At 36.7% G+C, this 23,150-nt stretch overlaps 1 protein-coding gene across 1 annotated transcript; it reads left to right on the top strand.

Annotated features, from left to right (window-relative positions):
• Nucleotides 1-21,379: 21,379 nt before the first annotated feature.
• LOC111882352 (protein TIFY 10A) lies at nucleotides 21,380-22,412 on the top strand. Its single transcript, XM_023878713.3, has 2 exons — nucleotides 21,380-21,626; nucleotides 21,732-22,412. Exons 1-2 carry the CDS (start codon nucleotides 21,464-21,466, stop codon nucleotides 22,286-22,288), a joined length of 720 nt encoding a protein of 239 aa, XP_023734481.1. The 5' UTR covers nucleotides 21,380-21,463; the 3' UTR covers nucleotides 22,289-22,412.
• Nucleotides 22,413-23,150: the final 738 nt, after the last annotated feature.

Genomic DNA, 23,150 nt, shown 5'->3' on the forward strand with positions numbered 1-23,150 from the left:
TATTATTAAAATGAAATTTTTGGTCTTAAATTTTGAGACGTTACAGTCATGGGCGGTAAGAAAGTTGTCCCCAGAACAACAAAAAAAATAATTAAAAGTTAATATATTTTTGACCCTTTTATAGTAATATATTTTGATTCTTTAAAATATTTTGCTCTCATTAAAAAAAATTCCCTTTATTTGAAAAATTCCTAGTGTAACGCCCCGATTCTCAAATACCAAATTTATGGTTATAAATTCTCATGAGTTCAAGATCTACTCGACGAGTTGGTTGCCTGACTCGTCGAGTAGCAGCGGGTTTGGGCCACGTGTTTAAGTGACCAACTCGCCGAGTCGGAAGAGTGACTCGATGAGTTGGAGCTGGAGGGTGATACCTTAATTTCCGGGGTTTGGCACCCTATTTAAGGGATCATTAGCCTCCTTTAGTTCCTTTGCAGCCTCTTGAGAGTCCATAAACCCTAATTCGTGTGTGTGCTCCATATTAGTGTAAATTTCAAGCTTGGAAAGAAGGCCTTGATGCAAGAAGCTTGAAGATCAACAAGTTGGAGGCAAGAAGGTTTGTGGGTCTGAAGTCTATCTCAGCTAGCTTCATTTGAGGTATTAATACATGATCTTGGCCTCATTCCTTTCTAGATCTCTTTGGATGAATTTAGGGCTTCTTGGCTTGGTTATGAAGCTATTCTTGGGTATGAGCTCAGATCTGAAGTTGTAACTTCAAATCTGAACTCTCTTTGATTTGTAAGTCCATAAAGTTATCAGCATTAGCAAGCATGAACCCCTCCTTAAGTGTAAAACCCCATTTCAAGCTTGGTTTTGGCATTTTGAGTCATTAGAGTCTTGCATGCACGTAAAGTTTACAACTTTACATGATAAGCATGCCTTGGGAACTTGGATTTGCAGAATGGAGCCTAGGCCTGGCTTAAAAAGCATCTGTATGGATGAAGGACTGAAGGGATTCGGCGAGTCGCATGGTAGACTCGGCAATTCATATGAAGATGGTCATGAACTCGACGGGTTGGATGAACAACTCGGTGAGTCTGATGAAGATTGCCTTGGGCTCGACGAGTGGCATGGTGACTCGGCGAGTTGGAAAGTTATGCAAGGAACTCGGCGAGTAGCTGAGGGTACTCAACGATTCGAGGTCAACATGGACTGTTGACCTTGACACTTGACTTTGACCTTGAACCAGTTTGACTTTTGAGAGTAATTGGTAAGCGGATATTTATGAATTGGATCATTGATGGTTATAGGTGTTGGAGTTTGGGCCAGTATTTCGGGAGCGTGATTTCGTGGTTCAGTCCGACATTGCAAGGTGAGCTATCCTCAGTATACCCAAGGGTCTAAGGCACCAAGTCCGTCCCTTTGAATTGTTATTTGGTTATGTTATGCTAGTATGATCTGTTAGATCGGTATCCTAGAGGGTAGGGTGATATTGTGTGATATGTGGTATGACCTGTTAGTTCGGTATCCTAGAGGGTAGGATAATATTATGAGGTATGTGGTATGATCCGTTAGATCAATTGTTTTCTATAGACTGTTATGTGATTATCTTTTATATGTGCACATGTTGGTTTGGCGGTTGAGGCTTATCTGCTTTGTGCGAAAGCCAATAGGCCTGGGCATTCCAGCCTGTTGGTTATGGACCGTGAGTATTCCATCCCGAGGATAACTGGACTCATAGTATGTGGGCATTCCAACTTGTTGGTTGTGGGCATGGGGTATTCCATCCCGAGGATGATTGGACCCATAGTATGTTGGCGTTCCAACCAGATGGTTGAGGGCCTGAGGTATTCCAACCCGATGGTTGACTGGACCCATAGTATGTTGTTTATGATTATATGTGTATTATTGTGGGTATGGATATCTTAGGGGAATTCACTAAGCTTTCGGGCTTACGGTTTCAGTTTATTTGTTTCAGGTACATTAGGGGATCGCGGCAAGGCGAAGGCATGATCGTACAACTCCTCATGATTTGTTTATGTTTCTGGGAAAACTCTGATATTAGATATTTTGAAAACAAACTTTGTAATGATAAATGGTTTTAAATATTTGAAAAAGTTTTAATTTGGCATGAAATTTTTGGGTGTGACACCTAAGTCCACCCAAGATCAGTATATATGTTGAATGACATTAGTAGATATTTGGAAGACCCCTAAGTTTTTAGCTATTAGCTAAGGAGCATGATTGTTAAATAGTTAAAGTTAGTGGGTTTTTATTTACAATTATGGTGGTGTTTTACACTATTTATATTTTAAACTTTTCAACTTTCTAAAGTATTAGTTTATATACATAACAATTAAAAATTACATAAATGGTCCACGAGGTTTATCAAAGGTCACAATTTCAGTCCCTACTAACATTGATTAATATACCCTTTATATTTATTTTTTTATATATATTTTATCTATTTTTTATTAAAATAAAATTTAAAATTGATGGGCCCTACCCTCTCTTTCTCTCTGGCCTCATCCTCTCTCTCTCTCTCTCACATGCACTCACGAACACGCACAAGGCTCATGATGGTTTGAATGAGAACCAAAAATTAAATCTAACTCAACTATCACCACCATTTAGACTTCAACGGAGGTCTCCACAATCACTATTCTCTATCGCCATCTTATGTATCTCCTTGTAAATTTCATTGGAGGCCTTCATTATCACCGTTATTTCTCAATCGCCGCTAAAACTCCATTACCAATCATCTTTGAAGCATCGATCTCATACATAATCCTTGTATTTACTGCTCAAACCCTCTATAATATGATGGTTATGATGTCGGTGATGAGTTCGAGGCAGATTCTCAATATCTCAAAATCTTGTTGAAATCGAACTGATTTAAGATTTTTTTTCATCGGTATCCAAGTAAAATTCAAGTGGTTTCTTCCAAACACACATTTAGGACATAAGAACAAGAAATGAGTTAAAATTCACCTGAAACTACTGATAAAAATCATGATACAATCATAAAGGCACCTTTTTGGGTCTCTTCCATCTCAGCCTCCACTAACGACTCCTTGGTACCAGAAATACCTCACAACAGACAAACTGCCCACATACTCTGATGAAAAGGTCACCACCAATGCTACCCCACGAGTTTTTCCCTCTAAACTCTGAAACCGAAAACTCAATATCTCCTTCGATTCTCCCGGAAAATGGGAACAAACCAACTCTTTCCACAGAAGGTGACGTCTCATCCATCAGTCCATGGCTCGACTCAGACCTCGATCCTCCAATAAGCATTATCTCTACTCATCCCTGAGCCTTGCGACTCCAACTAACATCTCACCAATAAATTCCTTGGAAACGAACTCAATTTCCCTTTTCAGGTATAGTCCATTAAAACTTGATCGCCATGGCCCTCGGGCCCCACACTCTATCACCTGATCTCATACTAGTCAACCACCACTAGACAGCTGGTAAAACCATAAGCACTAATCACCACGAATCATGGTACTCGAACCATGTGATCACCTCTCAATCTTCTACTTAGGACCTCTGGTATTCTCCATGTTTCGAGTACGGGTCCTCTGCTTTCAGTAGTACGGGCCCATACTACCTACCACATCTGCCTGTACTTTCCACACGGATTGTTCCAGAATTCCTAAGTAGCTCCTCAACCCTCTTGATCACCAATCCCGTTAAAATTGGTCGCTTCCCAGTGAATACTCTCCTCTATCAACGTACTCATCTGACTAAGGCCACTCCTAGGCTCTTCCTAGGTCCCTTCACTTCTCCGCCATCAGCTGTTGAAGGTCTCCTTATGATGCTAGTCATCTACATCCTGAATATCGTCATATTCACTTAGTACTGACTCCCATCATGAAGAGTTCCACAAAGCATAAAGAAAGCAACATTCGGGCATCGAATAATCTCCACTAACACGTAAAACCACTCTAGGTTACAACTCTATTACTCTACTCGCTCTCGATAAGTATCACCGAACCCAAGCAGCTCTACCCCCTCGCGGGTATCTAACTACTCTCTCAGTAGGCTCCTCCTATGCTCATCTAGGTATCTCTTCTTGATTACTCCTTAAAGCTCTCTCTCTCTAAAAGATTCCTACTGGATACTCTTACTCCGCACATTACTCAAAGCACATCATAGATAGCAACATTCCTAGGCTAAGGCATCACAAATCAAGCAACTCTAGCCCTAAAATATGGAATACCTAGCCTATCTTCTAGCATGCATCACTAATATCTCAATAAGAACTCATAACACAAACAAATAAGTGTATTTTGGGAAATCACCGTTCGGGCTCTGACTGAATGTACACACTGCTCCTTCTCGTTTTTTTCTTAAAAACTCTTGCTCATTTTAGAAAAATCATTTCCTTTGAAATTTTTTCTCAAATCCTCAGTTTGAGTCCAAATATACATGAAGGTGCATCTGAATCCCTCAAACCAAGGCTTTGATACCAACTTGTAACAACGTAAATTTTCAAACAAAATTTTCATTTTAAAATCATATAATTCTCGTAGCGCATTTCACAAAAATCTCATTAATTTAATTTACAAAACACAACTCCATAATTGTTTGATTCGTACTCCATGATCCTCGAATAATAACTCCTTCTCTGGTGTGTACAATCGATTTGGTGCCTTCCCGCGATTCTGAGAAAAACCTGAAACACATATCACATAACACGGTAAGCACGAAGCTTAGCGAGTTCCCCAATATACCACATACAACACATTAGCCACTCGAGGCTATAACTCTATAAGACCCTCCAGTCAATGTGTCTCAGTGGGACCCTCCAGTCCCAAAACACTGATGGACCCTCCGGTCCTAACTCTGTAAACTCTGAATAACACATAGCATAAATCACACAGGTATAATGCAGTAATATCACAATACTCAAATAAACACATAAGACCCTATGGTCACACATAAATACCACTCTAGGCAAAGTTTAGTGAGAAGACTCACCTCGGATGACCAACAACTCCTATAGACGCTGCTGCTACGCACCAACCACTAACTCTGTGTCAAACCCACAATTATCCCAATTAGGAACTAAGTCCAAACTCTCGTTCATTAGGTCTAAAGTTAGTCCACTAACCAGCCGATCAATGACCTAAAACCCATTGGGCCCACCAAGGCCCAATAATAGATAGGCTCTCCCAAGGCCTTATTCTAAATCTAAATGGCAATCCCAACTCAAGGGCCTAAAGCACAATATAATATTTATTTGCTCAAAGTCACTAATACACAATCCCAAAGTTCTAGGCCTAAACCTTAAGGCCCAATAATAAACTCAACCCAAAAGCTTACAAAGAGGTTACGCGGGGCGTACCACCCTTGGTACGCTCAGCATACACTGGCATGCACGAATCTGATTGGGGACACCAACCCAGTACGTGGGGCATACTGGAATTATGTTGGGCGTACACCCAGTTTTGCTTAGTCCATTCTCTTGGTCTTAAACCGTTAAGACCTTAGCTCATTTCTCAGATCTGGACTCCCTAATAGCTCTTACTCCATAAAGTCAGTGACTTTAAGCCTTTGCATGACTGATAAGGTCAGAAACACACAAAGATCTTACTCTCTTTACTCAAAATGCTCATAACTCATGCATGGGCTGATTCTCATGTTCAAGACCTCATTTTTATGGATCCTCTCCACTAGAAACACTTAAAAGGATAAATATTAAGATATGTAGTGCAACAACTATAAAGCCTCAAGCTTTGGGACCAAAACCCTAAAATAGACCATATCATGCTCAAGACAAAAGGATGGGAAAACTATGAGCTTTATACCTTCAAATGCTGCTCCAACCACAGAAAAGCTCAGATCCAAAGCCTGGACTCCAACTCTATTCTCTTCCATGCTCCTACTTCACTCCAATAATCCCATAAGAACACTTAAGAGCTCACCATGGTCACACATAAGCTCAAGAACGAGGATTAGGGTCTTAGGGGGTCTATTGACTGAGGATGGTGGCCAGGAATGAGGCCATCTTAATCTTTATATATGGACACTTCTCTCAATTAGGGTTTTCCTTCTGTGTCTAGTATGCCCATCGTACCCTCTGGTACGCCCAGCGTACTAGGTGGCTCCGCTTAAAAGTCACGCACATGAGTACGCTAAGTGTACACACACATACTCTGCTACCACCATTTTCAATTAAAGGACTTATCTTGCCCAAACTTCAAACTGTCATTGCTTCCTCGATATAACCCCGATTCCTACGAACCTCAAACCCACGGATAGGTGACGAGATGCCCTAAGCTCCTAACAACTCGTCGCAACCCCAAGACCTCCTCATGCTTGCTTTGCAGCCCATGAACCCTGATCACAGATGATCCGAAACAGGATGTTACAATTCTCCCCAACTTGACTTAGATTTCGCCCTCGAAATCGCTACTTATCAACACAAAGATCGAACCCAAACCCGAGAAGCAATACCGAAAAAGAACTCATATAAAACAACAATCTCCACCAAAATCATCTGAAGCTGACAGGGACTCTCGACCCCGAAGAAGGACAGACCCAACTGTAGTTGCGATACTCAATCTGACTCTCCAGAACTTGAAACTTTAGTGATCTATCTCTCTTCCAGACAACCCTCGCAAAACATCATCCTGCTAATCGCCCATCGACTAATGGACTCTAAGCACACTCTTCCAACTCTAATCCTCTAATCGATCCTGATCGCAAGTTGAAAGGAACGGAAATGTCATAATCCCCTAAAGACCCACCGCCTGAACAACTATCAGAACTCATCGGAAGGAGAGAACCTCAAAACTTAAACAAAAGAATAGATCATGCTCACTTTGAAGTATCCTCTGATACCTATAGGCATAAACCCCAACTTCCTCTCAATTATCCCCTTCAACACTGAGCATCAGGTCAGCTTCCGACCCGAAAGATGAACCTCCAAAGGTTACTCATTGCAACCCCAAACGTCTCACAAAATTCCTTCTCACGAAAAATATCTCGACTCATCGCGACACACGAGTCAAGAAGTTCGCTTTACCCCAAACGAATGCTACAGCTCACCTCGAATGCAAAAGCTCATTGAAAGAAATCCCTAGCTGCTGCCCTGCGACTTCCTGAGCTATCAATTCCAAAAACACACCCAATTAGCAATTAGGCTCCATGCTACAATCCATAATCCTTACTTAGGGTAAAATGACCATTTTACCCCTGACCCAACATGAACCAAAACTGAGGCCCAAAACCAAAAGATCCACAAAGGCCCACTAATGGCCAAGTTTCCAAATTGGGCCCAACCCCATATGGGTCCTATCCTAATCCCATAATTATCTTAATTACACTTCTGATTACCTCAAGTACCTCCTTAGAACTACTTGGTAAAAAACAGGGTCAAAAGTCAAGGTCAACAGCCTGAGTTGACCCAACTCGCTGAGTTGCCCTTCAACTTGCCATGTTCCTCTATCAATCCGCAAAGTCGGAGAAAAACCGAGCCAAATCGTCGAGTTTATCCACAAACTTGCCGAGTTGGCCAGAAACTCGCATCTTAATACATTAAGCTGACATTATTGACTCCAAGAGCTTCACAACTCATATCTCGACCAATTATGAGATCTAGAAGGGTAAAGTTTCCATCTTTACCCCTAGGAACCACCAAAATGGGTCTAAGCCCCAAACCCTAGACTTAAAAGGATGATGACTTAGCCATTAAACACTTAATACTCAAAGACAAAGCCCCAAATTGCATATCTAATTACTTAGAGCTAGAAGACTATGTAAAGTTTTCAACTTTACACTCACACATGACTAAGAGAGGCTCGAATGCTCAAAAGGGCTTAATAAGGGACTTAAAGAATGCATGAAGCCATTAAATCCATAAAGTTAGAACCTTTATGCCAAAAGAGTCGATGAAAACCCCATATCTGAAAGAATAAGGCTTTGGGACGTCCTAATCGCAACATCCATCCAACCCATGACTCAAAGATAATAGTTAACCCAAAAAGAAAGATCTAAACATCTAGCCATCAAGATAAGAACTTGATACCTCAAACTCCTTGCAAAATGCATATTGATTATGGATCCAAGGCCTCTCCTCTAAGCTTAGAAACTTCAAGATCATCTAACTCCTTCACAATGCACAAAATGGACACCAAACTTCCTTCCAAGGCTCAAATGCTTAACAATGGAGGCTACAACTCGATTTAGGGTTTTGATAACAATGGAGGCTGATAAGGAGGCCAACCAAAGGAACTTAAGGTCATTAAATATGGTACAACACCCTAATATATAGGGTTTCCTTCCTAGCCACCAACTCGCCGAGTTGAGGCATCTCAACTCGTCGTGTTGGTTCATTAAGCCCTCGATATTCTTACATCTTGTACACATCGAGTTGGTCCCTCCAACTTGCCAAGTTCACCTTGAAATAGGTTTATTCTCAACAATTTCTCTTCAAGATTTCGGGTGTTACAACTCTCCCCCACTTAAATTAGATTTCGTCCTCGAAATCCGTCCTTACTAACACTTAGACCATATCAGCATCCCTAGGAACGCTACCTCAAATTCGGCACATAAAAAGACCTTCCGAAAACAATCAAACCCAAATAGAAACTGCTAATCTGAATAACAACCCATAATCCCATGCAAAGACCCAACCTTATATATCCGAACTTTGGTATCGAATTGGTTGACTCCCTGACAGACCTCCCAAACTAAACTGATTGCTAAAACCATGAAACTTATCAATCTAACAATCTATTCAACCTTTGATGATCACAACTCCATAAACACATAAGAGATACAAAATACATACTTCCTCAACTTTCGGGCTGATACACTACTGCTAAGAGCCCGAAACTTCATCACCTGCCTTTCATTTACAAGATGGATCATCCTGGAGCACACACACATAAGCTAAATTTTGAAACCTCCAACTAATTCCTTTGACATACAAATTTCTTAACCCCCTCCGTTCTGGATACAGACCTTGCATGGACCCACTCGTAATTCCCAACACGAGTTCCCACTAAAAGCTTTATCGAAAATGGCTACCCATGATCCCTCCTCATGGAACCTTCCCTAAAACTAATGAGTATCCATTTGAATCCACCACCAGTTCCTAACTGGGGCACTACCAGAACCATGAAGAATGATCCTTAAAACACACCGACCGCGAACTTAACCCAAAACCGAACCATATGATGAACCCAAAATCTTAACAACCCCTAACTCTTTGTTATGCCATTATCAACCACTTCTTCGACGAGCAACGACACGATACATCCAACCCTTACCGACTCAGGCGAATCCCCGCCTGGGCCTCCACTCGATACAATCACCAAGAACTTTATGACTTACGACTGCATAAGCAATTTCCAACTTGAGAATCACAAATCCAACAACAGCTTGCGAAAAAATGGATTTATAATGCACACATCCGGCATAGACTTTCTGATACCTGACTGATACTCTACACAACCCTTATTTCTCCCTGTATCTAACCAACAAAGTTATGGGTCTTCCAATCTCCTATCAACGCGTCAATACTGAGAGTATCAAAAACAGAAGAAATGAATAATCATGTCCATTAGGCCCACAACCTATGATTGGAATACCCCTACCAAGTCCTAAACATAGGTCTAGATTGCCTCCAAGCCCACAACCATACTTGACAATGGAGTGAATAACATACACAGAAAAGTCCTCCAGATACGGACAGAACAAACCCCAATAACCTGAATTCCTGCTGAAAACCTCTGAATTCCCAATAATAACCACTTACAGAGCAAAGGAAACTACCGATTTATCCAAACATACACCCCTTTCTTGCACCCAAACAACAATCTGGCACGTGGTTTTCCCATCTCCTAAGGATACGACCCTTGCTTGCATCGCTAAGGTACTCATGCCACATCAAACCACTTGCGCACACCAGCGCTGGCATAATGTCACCAACCACCGCGACCAACAGACCTCAAGCTGGGAATTATTCTTAACCTGGAAGGTCACAAGCCTACCCACTCCTTCGAACTTGGAAATCTGAAGGGCATGATCCTTGCCACAGATAACGATAATCTTATCCGACAATCTACCACTTAAATCCCCGATGCAATTTCCAAGTCGATCATATCAACCACTTCCTCCCCGTCTCTCAAGGTTCTAGGCATAACCTTTAAAAAAACCCTCGAGACTTCCAACCAACATACTTATCTGGGACTGAACCACTCAATCCACATCATCATCGCCACTGGGGCCTAAACAACACAAAACTTATCCTCACCCAAGCAGCCCAATCCAAAAGATCGACAGATATAGAACCACTGCCTCAAACCATGGTATCCAACCATGCTATCTTCCCCGACCAGTACTTAGAATCCCAAAACCTCCCTTGATTCGAGTACGGATCTTGTGCTTCCAGTAGTATGGGCCCAATAATACCTTCCACACCTATCCATGCTTTCCTCAAGAATTATCTCGGGTCCTCTATGACCTAGTCACGAAATACCCCTGTAACCTGCCCACAATGGAATAACTACACTAAAATACTCCCTAGGCTATCCTAAGGTTCCACACTTCTCTGCCATCAGTTATTGACGAACTTTGTAACACCTGGTTCCTGGTATGTATTTAATTCATAATTTATTCATTTTTGTAAAGAAACTCGACAAGTTAGAGACCCCAAATTCGTCGAGTAGAGATGGATTGGGTCACGGGTTAAGAAGTCTACTCAACAAGTTAAGAAGCCTCAAATTGACGAGTAGGATTGTGAGAATGAAACCCTAATTTTTAGGGTTTTGCACCCTATTTAAACACCTTAAATCCTACAAGTTGGCCTTATTTACAGCCTCCATTGTCCCAAACCCTAGCCATGAAACCCCAATTCATTTTTAAGAGTTTTGAACCATTTTTGTGCATTCTTTGTGATTTTGAAGAACAAGATACTTGAAGAGGAGCAAGTGCATGTAGGAGAAGAGTAGATCCAGAAGTTGAGCTTCATTTTTGGTTTATCTGAGACATAAAGCTCTTACCTTGCCTATTGTATGCTTAGATTTAGTCTTAGGATGTTTTCTCCATGTTTTGGTCCAAGAATGTTGGTCTTTGGGATTTGTACGTCCCATGTGGGCAAACCCTTCAGATCTAGGGTCTTTAGGGGACTTCATGGCATAAAGGTGCCAACTTTATGGCCATGGAAGTCCCACGCAACTTGTGGACCATGTTTTTGGCCTTTTAAGCCAAGTATATTATTCACGCAAGTAAAGATAGGAACTTTACGTGACCAAACTGTCCCTAGAGTCCAGATCCATGACCCTTTGGCTTATCTTAAAGTTTTGATGGCTTTTAGAGTTGAATCTAAGCCATTTTGAGTTAGGGTTAGAGCTCATTCCTTCTAGGATAGGTCTTGATGGGTCAAGTCAAAAACTTTACCCTCCTAGATGTGTATTCGACTCGTATCTGGAATATGGGACTTAGATTCAAAGAATAATGGCTTAATACGTTAAGAAAGCTTAACAGACTAAAGAACTCGATGAGTTCATAGAGGAAATCGACGAGTTGGGTCAAAGTATCCCGATTCTGTAAAACGAAAAACTCGACGAGTTCAAGGATGGACTCGACGGGTTGACTGGAGAAGTCCTGATTATGTTGATAGGGAGGAACTCGACGAGTTGGATCACGATTTGAGGGTGTTATGATTTATGGAACTCGGCAAGTTGATGGACCGACTTGGTGAGTTGAGTGAACCCAGAATGTTGACTTTGACCAAAATGTTGACCTTGACCAAGGTGTTGACCTTGACTTTGACCTTGACCAAAGTTCACCCCTAAGGGGTTATGAGTATGAAAGGGTAATTAAAGGAAATATTTTATGTATAAGAGTCTGAGTGGGGTTGATTTCAGAGCCGAGCACTGTTCAGCTACTTTACAACATTTGAGGTGAGTTACCTTCCAGTAGAAGTGGGTTGAAGGCACCAATGTCGGCCCACTGGTAGTTGATTACAGTAGAGATGATTGTCTTTGTGATAATTTTCTGGTATGCCACTATCTGTTATGCTTTATGTGCTAGTATGCTATGATATTATGTGATAGTGGTAGGAAGGGTGAAATAGTCCCCGAAATCGGTTAAAATAAACTGGAGGGTAGGTCGGGCACCCAGATACGCCTGATAATATGTTTATGCTATGTATTATGTGGTATTGGTAGGGGTGAAATAGTCCCCGTAGCCGGTTGAGATAAACCGGAGGGTAGGTCGGGCACCCAGATATGCCTGGCAGGATAGGCCGAGCACCCAGATATGCCTGACAGGGTAGGCTGGGAATCCATATATGCCTGACAGGGTAGGTCGGGCACACAGATATGCCTGTCAGTATGTGATTATGTGGTATGATAGGGGAACTCACTAAACTTTGTGCTTACAGTTTTCAGTTTTGGTTCCAGGTACTTATTCTTCGAAAGGAAAGGAGCTGACATGATTGCAGTGCATCACCCATGATTCCGCACATGAGATCTTTGGGAGTTATACGCTGATGTTGCTTTACCATGACATGTTTTGACTATTGATACATTGGTTTTGATATGAGTTGATTCTATGATGTTTTCAGACAAATAGTTTTATAATTATTAAATTAAAAATGAAATTTTTGGTCTTGAATTTTGGGATGTTACAAACTCCTCACAATGTCAATTAGTCATTCTGTGAATACAATCACATGCAACAAAGCTCAGATAATCCTTCGAGTAACAGACTGATCCCTACAACAGTTGGACTCATACAAGAGCTATGCAGTAGGGTTAAATCTGTCACTCTGAGATTATTCAACCTTTTTCACATGAGACTTGACATATTCAGTTAATGGCTAACCCACATCACTCATGAGTTCCACAAAGCACAAAGCAAGCAACATTCGTGTAGAGGAGCCGACTAGCACTAAAATGCAACAAAATATGACAAATCCTCCTATACAATTCTTGATCTCAGACTCCCAGCATCTCGAGTGCACATTCGACCTGCCCTCAATCTCTTAAGAGTGGCTAATCCTCCTCATGCTGACCTGCTATGAACCGTGCCCATTCCAGAGAGACCACCGCTACCTCATCCAATAACGCAACTGGTCGGCTGACCCCATACGACTCACTTATAACACTAGCTGCCACGAGACTCTCCATTGGTGCCATATGACTATTGCAAGAATACAATCACATACCCCTACAGTTTAAACAATCTTAGGCTAACATATTCAATCCGACAACAGTTGGACTCAGACAAGAGCTGCATAGCAGAACCAAACCCATTACCATAAGAACATTTAAACCATGAAACATGTGACTTAGCGTATTCACTCAATAGTCGGTTCACACACGAAAGAGTCATACCACAATCAATCAGGGATTTTATAAGAGACAAGGCATCATATAATCATGTAATTCCTGGAGATCCATAGCCTATTTATAGCATGTTGTTCTAACATAACATAATCTTAAATAACTGTGTGGTATTTTGGGGTCAAGTTACTAGCTCCGGCTGATCGTACACATCACATCTCCCTTGATTATTTTTGAAAACCATTTGAAAATTGTTTTAAAAACCTTTTTCCTTAGTTTGAGACAGGATTCACACGAGTGTTCCTCTAATTCACTCAAGCCAAGGCTCTAATACCAACTTGTAACATCCATAAAAATTCATAAATTTAAACTTTTCAAAACAACCCTTTTTCTAAAGAAGTGTTTACAAAAACCATTGTTTCCAAAACATTATTTAAAAATCAGAATCGCTTTCAACATAGTTTTCAAAATATTCACATTTTTAGAGTTTCCCATAAATCATAAGTCCAAAATGCGAGGATGTGTACGGTCACCTCTTCACCTTGACACAATCCACTGAAGTACCTGAAACCATAAACCAAAACTATAAGCACGAAACTTAGCGAGTTCCCCCAAAGTACCAACATCCAAATACATAACATATATAAATAACAGCATGTATTGGGTACACATCTAAAAGACTGGATTACCCCTTGAGCACAATATGAGCCTGGCTTGCCTATCAGGCCCACAACTCATATCTGGCTTGCTCTCGAGCCCATAACATAAGTCTGGCTTTCCCTTGGGCCCATAACTTATGTTTGGATTGCTCCCACAATCCTTGGACTGGAATACTAATGAGTAGCTCTCAGTACGAGTATGGCATAACATCCGGTCCTCAACTCGTATCTGGAATGCCACTGAGCCCTCGGTATGAGTCTGGCTTGCCCTACCCGGCTCTCAGCTCATATCTGTAATGCTAATGAGTCCTCAGTATGAGTCTGGCATGCTCTCCCTGACCCTCAGCCCATATCTGGCATACTCCAGGGTTTGTTGGCTACAACACGAAGCAGTACAACCTCAACCCAACCCACACAATATGTCGACATATAACAGATAATATCATATACAAATAAACAGATTGTATCACAGGTAGTCCTACAGATCTACCAGACTAACATATCAAAACCAACATAACCACATTAGCATGCATATCTATTCCATACTTGGCATATCATCAATATCAAGTTATCAAACCAAAGGGCCGACCTTGGTGCCTTCGACCCGAAAGTACAGTAAGGAAAACTCACCTCAAATGCAGAAGCTCACTGAAAGAAATCCCTAGTTGTTGCCCTGCCGGCTTCCCGAGCTATCAATACCAACAGCACACCCAATTAGCAATTGGGTTCCATGCTATATATTATAGTCCTTACTAGGGGTAAAATGACCATTTTACCCCTGAGCTAACATGAACCAAAATTGAGGCCCAAAACCAAAAGATCCACAAAGGCCCACTGATGGTCTAATTTTCCAAATTGGGGCCAACCCCATATGGGTCTTAACCTAAGCCCATAATCTTCTTAATTACACTTCTGATTACCTCAAGTACCTAGTTATAACAACTTGGTCAAAGACAAGGTCAAAAGTCAAGGTCGTTGACCCAACTCGCCGAGTTGCCCTTCAACTCGCCGTGTTCCTCTATCAATCTGCAAAGTCGGGGAAAAACGGAGCCAACTCGTCGATTTTATCCACAAACTCGCGGAGTTCTCCAGAAACCCACATCTTAATACATTAAGCCGACATTATTGACTCCGAGAGTTTCACAACACAAATCTCGACCAATTATGAGATCTAGAAGGATAAAGTTTCCAACTTTACCCCTAGGAACCACCGAAATGGGTCCAAGACCCTAACCCTAGACTTAAAAGGATGAGGGCTTAACCATTAAACACTTAATATTGAAATACAAAGCCCCAAATTGCAGATCTGATACCCTAGAGCTGGAAGACCACGTAAAGTTTCCAACTTTACACTCACGCATGACTAGGAGAGGCTTGAATGCTCAAAAAGGGCTTAACAAGGGACTTAAAGAATGCATGAAGCCCTTAAATCCATAAAGTTGGCACTTTTAATATGTTGTTGTATGTAAACCATTATCATTTTAAAGCTACAACTTTTGAACAGTTTAGAAAAAATACTTAAATTTTTAATTTAAATATAACATTACAGTGTCAACTTAACTATAAATTTTAGTTCCACTTAAAAAACTCAATGAATATTTTGTGAATATTAAAAGTGATAAATTATAGTACTAAATGCAAAAACTAAATTATAATCTCAATTTAACTAAAGTATTTCTTAAAGATATTTTTATAATCATTAAAAGTTTTCAAATAAGTAGCTTAAAATAACTTACAATAACAATAGTTAAAAATAACTTTATATAAATGATTATATTTTTACCTTTAAAATCAAAAAGCAATATTTGATATTTTAAATAATTATAATGATAGAAATTAAATCGGTAAGCAAATAAATTTTTAAAAATAATTATCAATAAGAACAAATATAAATAACATTAAACCATATAATATGTTTAATTTTATTCATGAGTAACTTGCAGGTATGAGTCATTCAAATGGTTGAGATTATGCACTTATAATAGATGTATATATTATCATATAGTTCAAAATAATCAATATATTATATCAATTAGTATACGTATTATTATTTCAAATTTAACAACAACATTATTGTTATATTTAAAAAAAAACTTATATTTGTAAAAATTTAAACTATATAGGTGTTTATGTGCAACGTGCGAATATTCGCCTAGTACACGTATAAATGAAGCATTTTGTCTTTCATCACATTCATTTGAAACTACTATGCATTTTTCTTTCACCACATTTATTTGAAACTACTATGCATTTTTTTCTTTTACCACATTTATTTGAAACTCCTATGACTTTTCAATTACTTTCTAATAATGATTATACGTTGGTTAATAATGTTAAATAAATATCAAACCTAAAGTGTAATCATATATAAACTAAATTTCAGTTTTTAAAGAATATCTTTACTCTTACTTATAAAGTTATCTTTTTTCTTTTTTAACTTTTTAACATATTATACTTAATTTATTAGTTTTAATATACTGTTGGATGTAAACCATTGTCATTTTAAAGCTACAACTTTTGAACAATTTCTATAAAAATACTTAAACTATTAATTTAACTATAGCATTACATGGTTAACTTAAATATATAATTTTTAGTTTAACTTAAACAACCCAAAGAATATTTTTTAAATAGTTAAAAATGATAATTTATAGAGTCTTTCTAATAATGATTATAAGTTGGTTAATAGGATTAAATAAATATCAAACCTAAAGTGTAATCATAAATAAACTAAATTTCAATATTAAAATAATATATTTACTTTTACTTATAAAGTTATTTCTTTAACTTTTAACATATTATACTTAATTTAGTAGATTTAATATGTTGATGTATGTAAACCACTATCAGTTTAAAACTATAATCTTTGAACAGTCTGGACAAAATACTTATATCGTTAATTTAAATAGAACATTATAATGTCAACTTAAATATAAATTTCAGTTCCACTTAAAAAACTCAAAGAGTATTTTGTGAATAGTTAGAAGTGAAAAATTATAGTGCTAAATGCAAAAACTAAATTGCAATCTCAATTTAAATAAACTATTTCCTAAAGTTTTATAATCTTTAAAAAGTTTTCAAATAAACAGCTTAAAATAACTTACAATAACAATAATTAAAAATAACTTTATATAAATGATTATATTGTTACATTTGAAATCAAAAAACAAAGTTTAATGTTTTAAATAATTATAATGATAAAAATTAAAACGTTAGGCAAATAAATTAAAAAAATTACTTAAAAATAACAACAACTAAAAATTACATTAAATCATATCTTATATTTAATTTTATTCATGAGTAAGTCGCGGGTAGAAGTCATTTAAACGATTGAGATTATGCAGTTATAATAGATGTATATATTATCATATAATTCCAAATAATCAATATATTATATCAATTTAACATACTAATTATTATATCAAATTTAACAATAACGCTATTGTTATATTTAAAAAAAAAACATATGAGGCATTTTTTTTTGCACCATATGCATTTGAAACCTCCAAAACTTTTCATTTTCCACATAATTAATAACAATCATTCAAAGAGTTTTCAATTTATATATATATACTTAATGGTATTTTTGAAACGAATTGATTAAATCATGTTCATTTTTTAACTTATATATACTTAATGATATTTCATGGTCATTGCACTCTTAAGGCTTTCTCATAATACCTCTTTACCTATGTGTATGTATAATTTCATTTCCTTGCAAAGAATAGCAATGGATGTATTGCCACTAAATTTTTTAGGATTCTTTTGTTAGAAGGTTTGTTATTGATTTAATACATGTAGTCTTTTTATTCTTATTATTAATCTTTTTATGACTTTTGATGAAATTTTTATATTCTATTTGTGTGTTTTCATGGGTTGTTTCTCATATCAACATTGAAACTAAAATCTAGAGTGGTAATACATCTAAACCATATATTATTCTACCTTATATATATATATATATATATATATATATATATATATATATATTTGTACTTTCAGATTATAATTATGATTCTTATTATTAATTCTTCTAATTGAATAGAATGACAAGATTGCTCATTCTTAGAGCATTTTTTATTGAGCCCATGTGCTCAGTTGTTTTTCACTAAATAAATATGTTATAGATTTAAAATGTGATTATTGTTTATATAATCAGTTTTAACTGAAAAAAGTTATAGTATTATATTAATTAATTCATTAAAACACGTGACTTGGATGGTTTAATATTTTTACTCAAATAAGTATTTACATACGTTTACTCTCTATATAGTATATCTCTACATTAATATATGATATATGATATATTCACATCACTCGATGTACGCGAATGCAAAGCTTGACCAAGTTAATGGGTGCCAAAATATAATAACCAATATGATATCAAACAAGTTGATGAGATTACGTGAGTAAGAGAATATGAATGCAACAATTTGGATTTAGTGTGTTATTTGAGTAACGAAACCAAATTTGTTCAAACTAGACCCGAATAACCAAAACACAGATCAACGGAAGTAATACGGTTCAGTTAAATGACAAACATCAAACCGATAACCTAAAATCCGACTTACCATCATGATGATCATGCATTCATGCCTAGATGACATGAAGTATATTCAATGGTGTGATATTCTCTAGGTTAAATGATTTCATTACTCACATATGTCTTTATTTAAACGTGTAATTAAATATATTTTTTTCAAAGTTAACTAATTTTATATATAGAGTGTAAATTTTATTTGTGTATGTGAATGAAAGAAAGAATTTATTGATGTATTTTATGAGGATAAATGATAGATCGAGCTACAATTGTTAGAGAACAAAAGTATGTTTGGATAATTGGATATTTATCATTAAGATAATACAATTCTGAAAGATTGTTATACAAATTGTTTAATTATCATAATAATAAATAATACAATAAATCAAAAGTTAATGAAGTTTTATATTATCAAAGAATAAACACTCTTGAGATGTGTTAGTTTAAATATGTATCCATCTTATTCGATATTTAAAGTAATTACAATGTAAACAATATTATTTCAAAGTCAATGATACCGACATAATTATTTATAATAACATATATTAATTATATGATAATATTCTACGCAACACACGGATATTCGCCTAACACATTCATTTGAAACCTCCAATTTTTCAACTTCTTTTTAAATTAATACATTAAATCCAATATTATTGTAATTTCAATATTAATTCATTATTCTCACTATAATATAGTTAGTTTGTTAATCTAAATATGATGTTAAATTTAAAACAAAATTTTTATAATATATTCAAAATCTATTTTTTTCTAAATAGCTAAAAAAATTTAAATATAAGATCTAAATAAAAAATGTCAAATTAACAAACAAAAGTTGATTAAATGTACTTTTTATAATAATAATTTTTTCCTCAAAGAGATAGTTTAAAATAAATTAAAAATATTAAAAGTTTAAATCAAATATTAAATATAAAATATATCAAAAGATAGTTTTAAAATTTATTAAAAATAATACATGCATAAATAAAATATTAAATATAAAACCTACATCTTAATTCAAAATTTACACACAACCTAAAGATACATTCGTTGAAATAATCTCTCACACACACACACACACACACACACACATATATATATATATATATATATATATATATATATATATATATATATATATATATATATATATATATATATATATATATATATATAAATTGAGTTTATTTTTATTTTTACGAGTAACAACTATTGAGATGACATGATTTTAACTAAAATAATAGGTGCTACAAATAATTTTCATATGCCTATGTTTGATAACTATTTCGTATACTTATGTTTGATAATTATTATTTATTTAAAATACTTATTTTTTTTTAAAATTAGTAGAAGAATTATTAATTTAAAATTATCAATGATAATATATTTATTTTAGACAAAACTGCAAAAATAGCCCCTGTGGTTTGCATTTTTTCAGGAAACAAGTCCAAACAGTGACTTTTTTTGATTCGTGGTCCTTTTGGAGTGGTTTGTATGTGAAAATGTTCCCTCCGAAAATTGAAATGACCATAATACCCTTGGGTATTTATTTTTCATTTTTCTTTCATTTTATTTTTAAATTTAATATTTATTTATATATTTTAACAATTAAATAATAAAGGATCTCTCTCTCTCTCTCTCTCTCTCTCTCTCTCTCTCTGGTTGACTGCGAAAGAAACCACCAGAGTGGTTGCAAATTCCGGCGAGATCGAAAGGGAAAAGAGCCCTTGTTCCCCTCTTCTTCCTCTGTTGCCTGGAGCCACCTAACGCACCAGGATTGTCGAGAAAACACAACCCAGAATACCTCTTTCCTTGCATAATTGTTGGATCAGAAAAGAAAGAACAGTCTATCTCCCTCGCCACCGCAGATGACAGTGACCACCACAATTGCCGCCGTTGATGAAGAGTAAACCCACAAAGGGTCGCCGATCTAGATGGACCCCCTTCTCCCTCCTCGCGATTTTTGATCCACCACTAGACAACCTCTCTTGCTGCTTCGTCAGTTCTTTTCTCAATCTGATGAAAACGAATGCGCCTCCCCTTTCTGAATTTTGATCCACCACCAACTAAACAAGATCATCATGATTTGGATTTAGGGAATTTCTAGAAGAGTACTTTGAACTCATAACAACACCATACAAGACCTGAACCCTCTTCTCGGGTTAACTTACCCCATCCATCACATTCCACCAATCCAGAACAAATCTCACTGATCAAAACCATCATCTGGGGTTCAGATTAGATTTAGGGTTCTTGAGACCAATCTTCCTAAGATCACAGTACTATCTCATAATCAACATCAACCTTTTCTGGATGAAGCTTTCATTCTGTTTGTAGTACCACCGGAAATCGAGATTTGGGTGTAGTAACATCGGCGATTTGGGTGTGTTCCTACTGGAAATCAGAGAAGATGAACAGGTGAGCAAAGAAGGGGAGATTAGTGATGGGTGTGTTTCCATCTGTTCTTGATTTTACGAGAAAGAGAGAGAGAGAGAGAGAGAGAGAGAGAGAGATAAGTGGGCCCAAATTAATTATTTAATTCCTTTTTTATTTAAATTAAATAGAAAAAACATAAAAAATATATCAGAAGGGCATTATAGTCATTTCAATTTTACGAGGGACCAAATTTACATACAAACATGGCCAAAAGGACCACGAATCAAAAAAAGTCGGGGTTTGGACTAAAACCCCAAAAAAATGCATACCACAGGAACCATTTTTGCAATTTTGTCTTTATTTTAAAAAGATATATTTATTGATATTTTAATTACAAACGTAAGGAAGAAAGCAATTAGTGCCACTTGCTGGTTGGGCCCACTCTATTTGAACAAGTCCAATGTCAGTTTTTCACCGGCAAATACTTTTCGTTTTTGAAACTCGATTAACACGTGCTACAAAACACCGCTAAAAAATTTATCGACAGTTGTCTTCGGAGCACCATTTATCTGTACCCTCGTTTCTTATATAAAAACCAAAACCCTACTTTTCTTCTCAATCTCAATCCAATCTTAACCATGTCACCGGCTAAACAATACACCTCCACCACCGCCGCCACCAAGCCTCCGATGAAGAAGACCAGTTTTGCACAGACTTGCAACCAATTGAGCGTGTTTCTCAAAGAGAGAGGCAGTCTCAAAGATCTTCATCGTGGAATCAATCCGAAATTTGATGATACAGGTACACATCTTAATCCTCTATTACTCTTTTTCTTCTTTTTATTTCGATATCGAATTTGTGAAAGTTACCGAGGATTGATCGAAAGTTTTCCCTAATTTTTGACAGAGAAATCTCCGGCAGCGATGACGACTGTTGATTTATTAAGCAATATGGAAAATCAAGGTCAAAATACTGCACAAGCACAAGCCGAGAAATCAATGAATCTTCTTCCTCGTAATGATACCTTAGATTACTTCGCTACACTAGAAGATTCGACAAACAAAGTTGTTTCCAGTAAATCGGAATCGAAAACTGCACAAATGACCATATTTTACAATGGAAAAGTGATCGTGTTTGATGATATACCGGCAGATAGAGCGAGAGAGGTGATGTTAGCAGCCGGAAGTTTTCCTCCGTCGAACGGTAAAGTCGACACCGGAGTTGAATTGGCCTCAACTTCAAATCAATTTTCTGATGTGCGCGGATCAAATCAACCGATTCACGTGCAATTTCAAGCCAACGGTTTGGATTTGCCGATTGCTAGAAGAGCGTCACTCCATAAGTTTTTGGCAAAGAGAAAGGAAAGAGCCGCCGTAAGATCGCCCTACCAATTACACAATCCGCCACCAGCCGCCGGAGCTTCCAAGAACGAACATAAGTTTGAGTTTGACCTCAATTTATAGCCATCCATTACGGATCTTAGTTTTGGAAGGAAAACACCATTTCCGCCAACAAGAAAATTTAATGTAGCCATAAATAATTTTATGATCATAAATTTTTTACTATATGATTATTCACTTTCACTTATTTCTACTTCATTACAGATTTACATTTACATTTACAATCTTTAATAGACAAGGAAGTATTTTAAATTTTGTGGAAGACGACATAGTGATACATTTTTTGTTAACACAAAAAGCAAGATTCAATGATTTGAACATTTTGGAAAAATTAAAACAAATGATTATGTACTTCGACTAAGTTGAATATCATGCGGTTTGTTAGTCTAAAATTTGAATAGTGCTCAACTTTATTTTGTTTAATAATCGAAAAACATCCCATTGAATATGAAGGCTTTTGTCTAACTCCATAGCAGTACTTTGTTGACAAAAAATAATAATGATAAGATCTAATACAAATCCAATTAAAAAATTCAATAGCGTAACGTTTTGAACGTGAGAAAGTGAAAAGGGTGTTTAGGGAAGATGAGGAGGGATAAAAAGGTTGGTCGGATCAAATCCCTATTATTGTATAGCGAATTGTATGGTTGTGCATAGCCATAAGAGATTGTTACGATTGATAAACTTCTTTAAGATAATCGTTTAAAATGTCATATGAATTATAATCTAGTACAATGATATTGATATATAAGAAGAAGAATGTTAGTAACAAATGAGAAAATAAATCACACACATAAGAACATAATATGTAACATGATTTGGTCAATGAGACAATATACCCACACTAGACGGTGGGATGAAGTATTCTTATTCACGAATTTGAAAAACGATACTACGTTTGAATCCCTAGCTATCAACCTTATTA

Source organism: Lactuca sativa, chromosome 1 (genome assembly GCF_002870075.4).
Source record: "Lactuca sativa cultivar Salinas chromosome 1, Lsat_Salinas_v11, whole genome shotgun sequence".
NCBI lineage: Eukaryota > Viridiplantae > Streptophyta > Magnoliopsida > Asterales > Asteraceae > Lactuca > Lactuca sativa.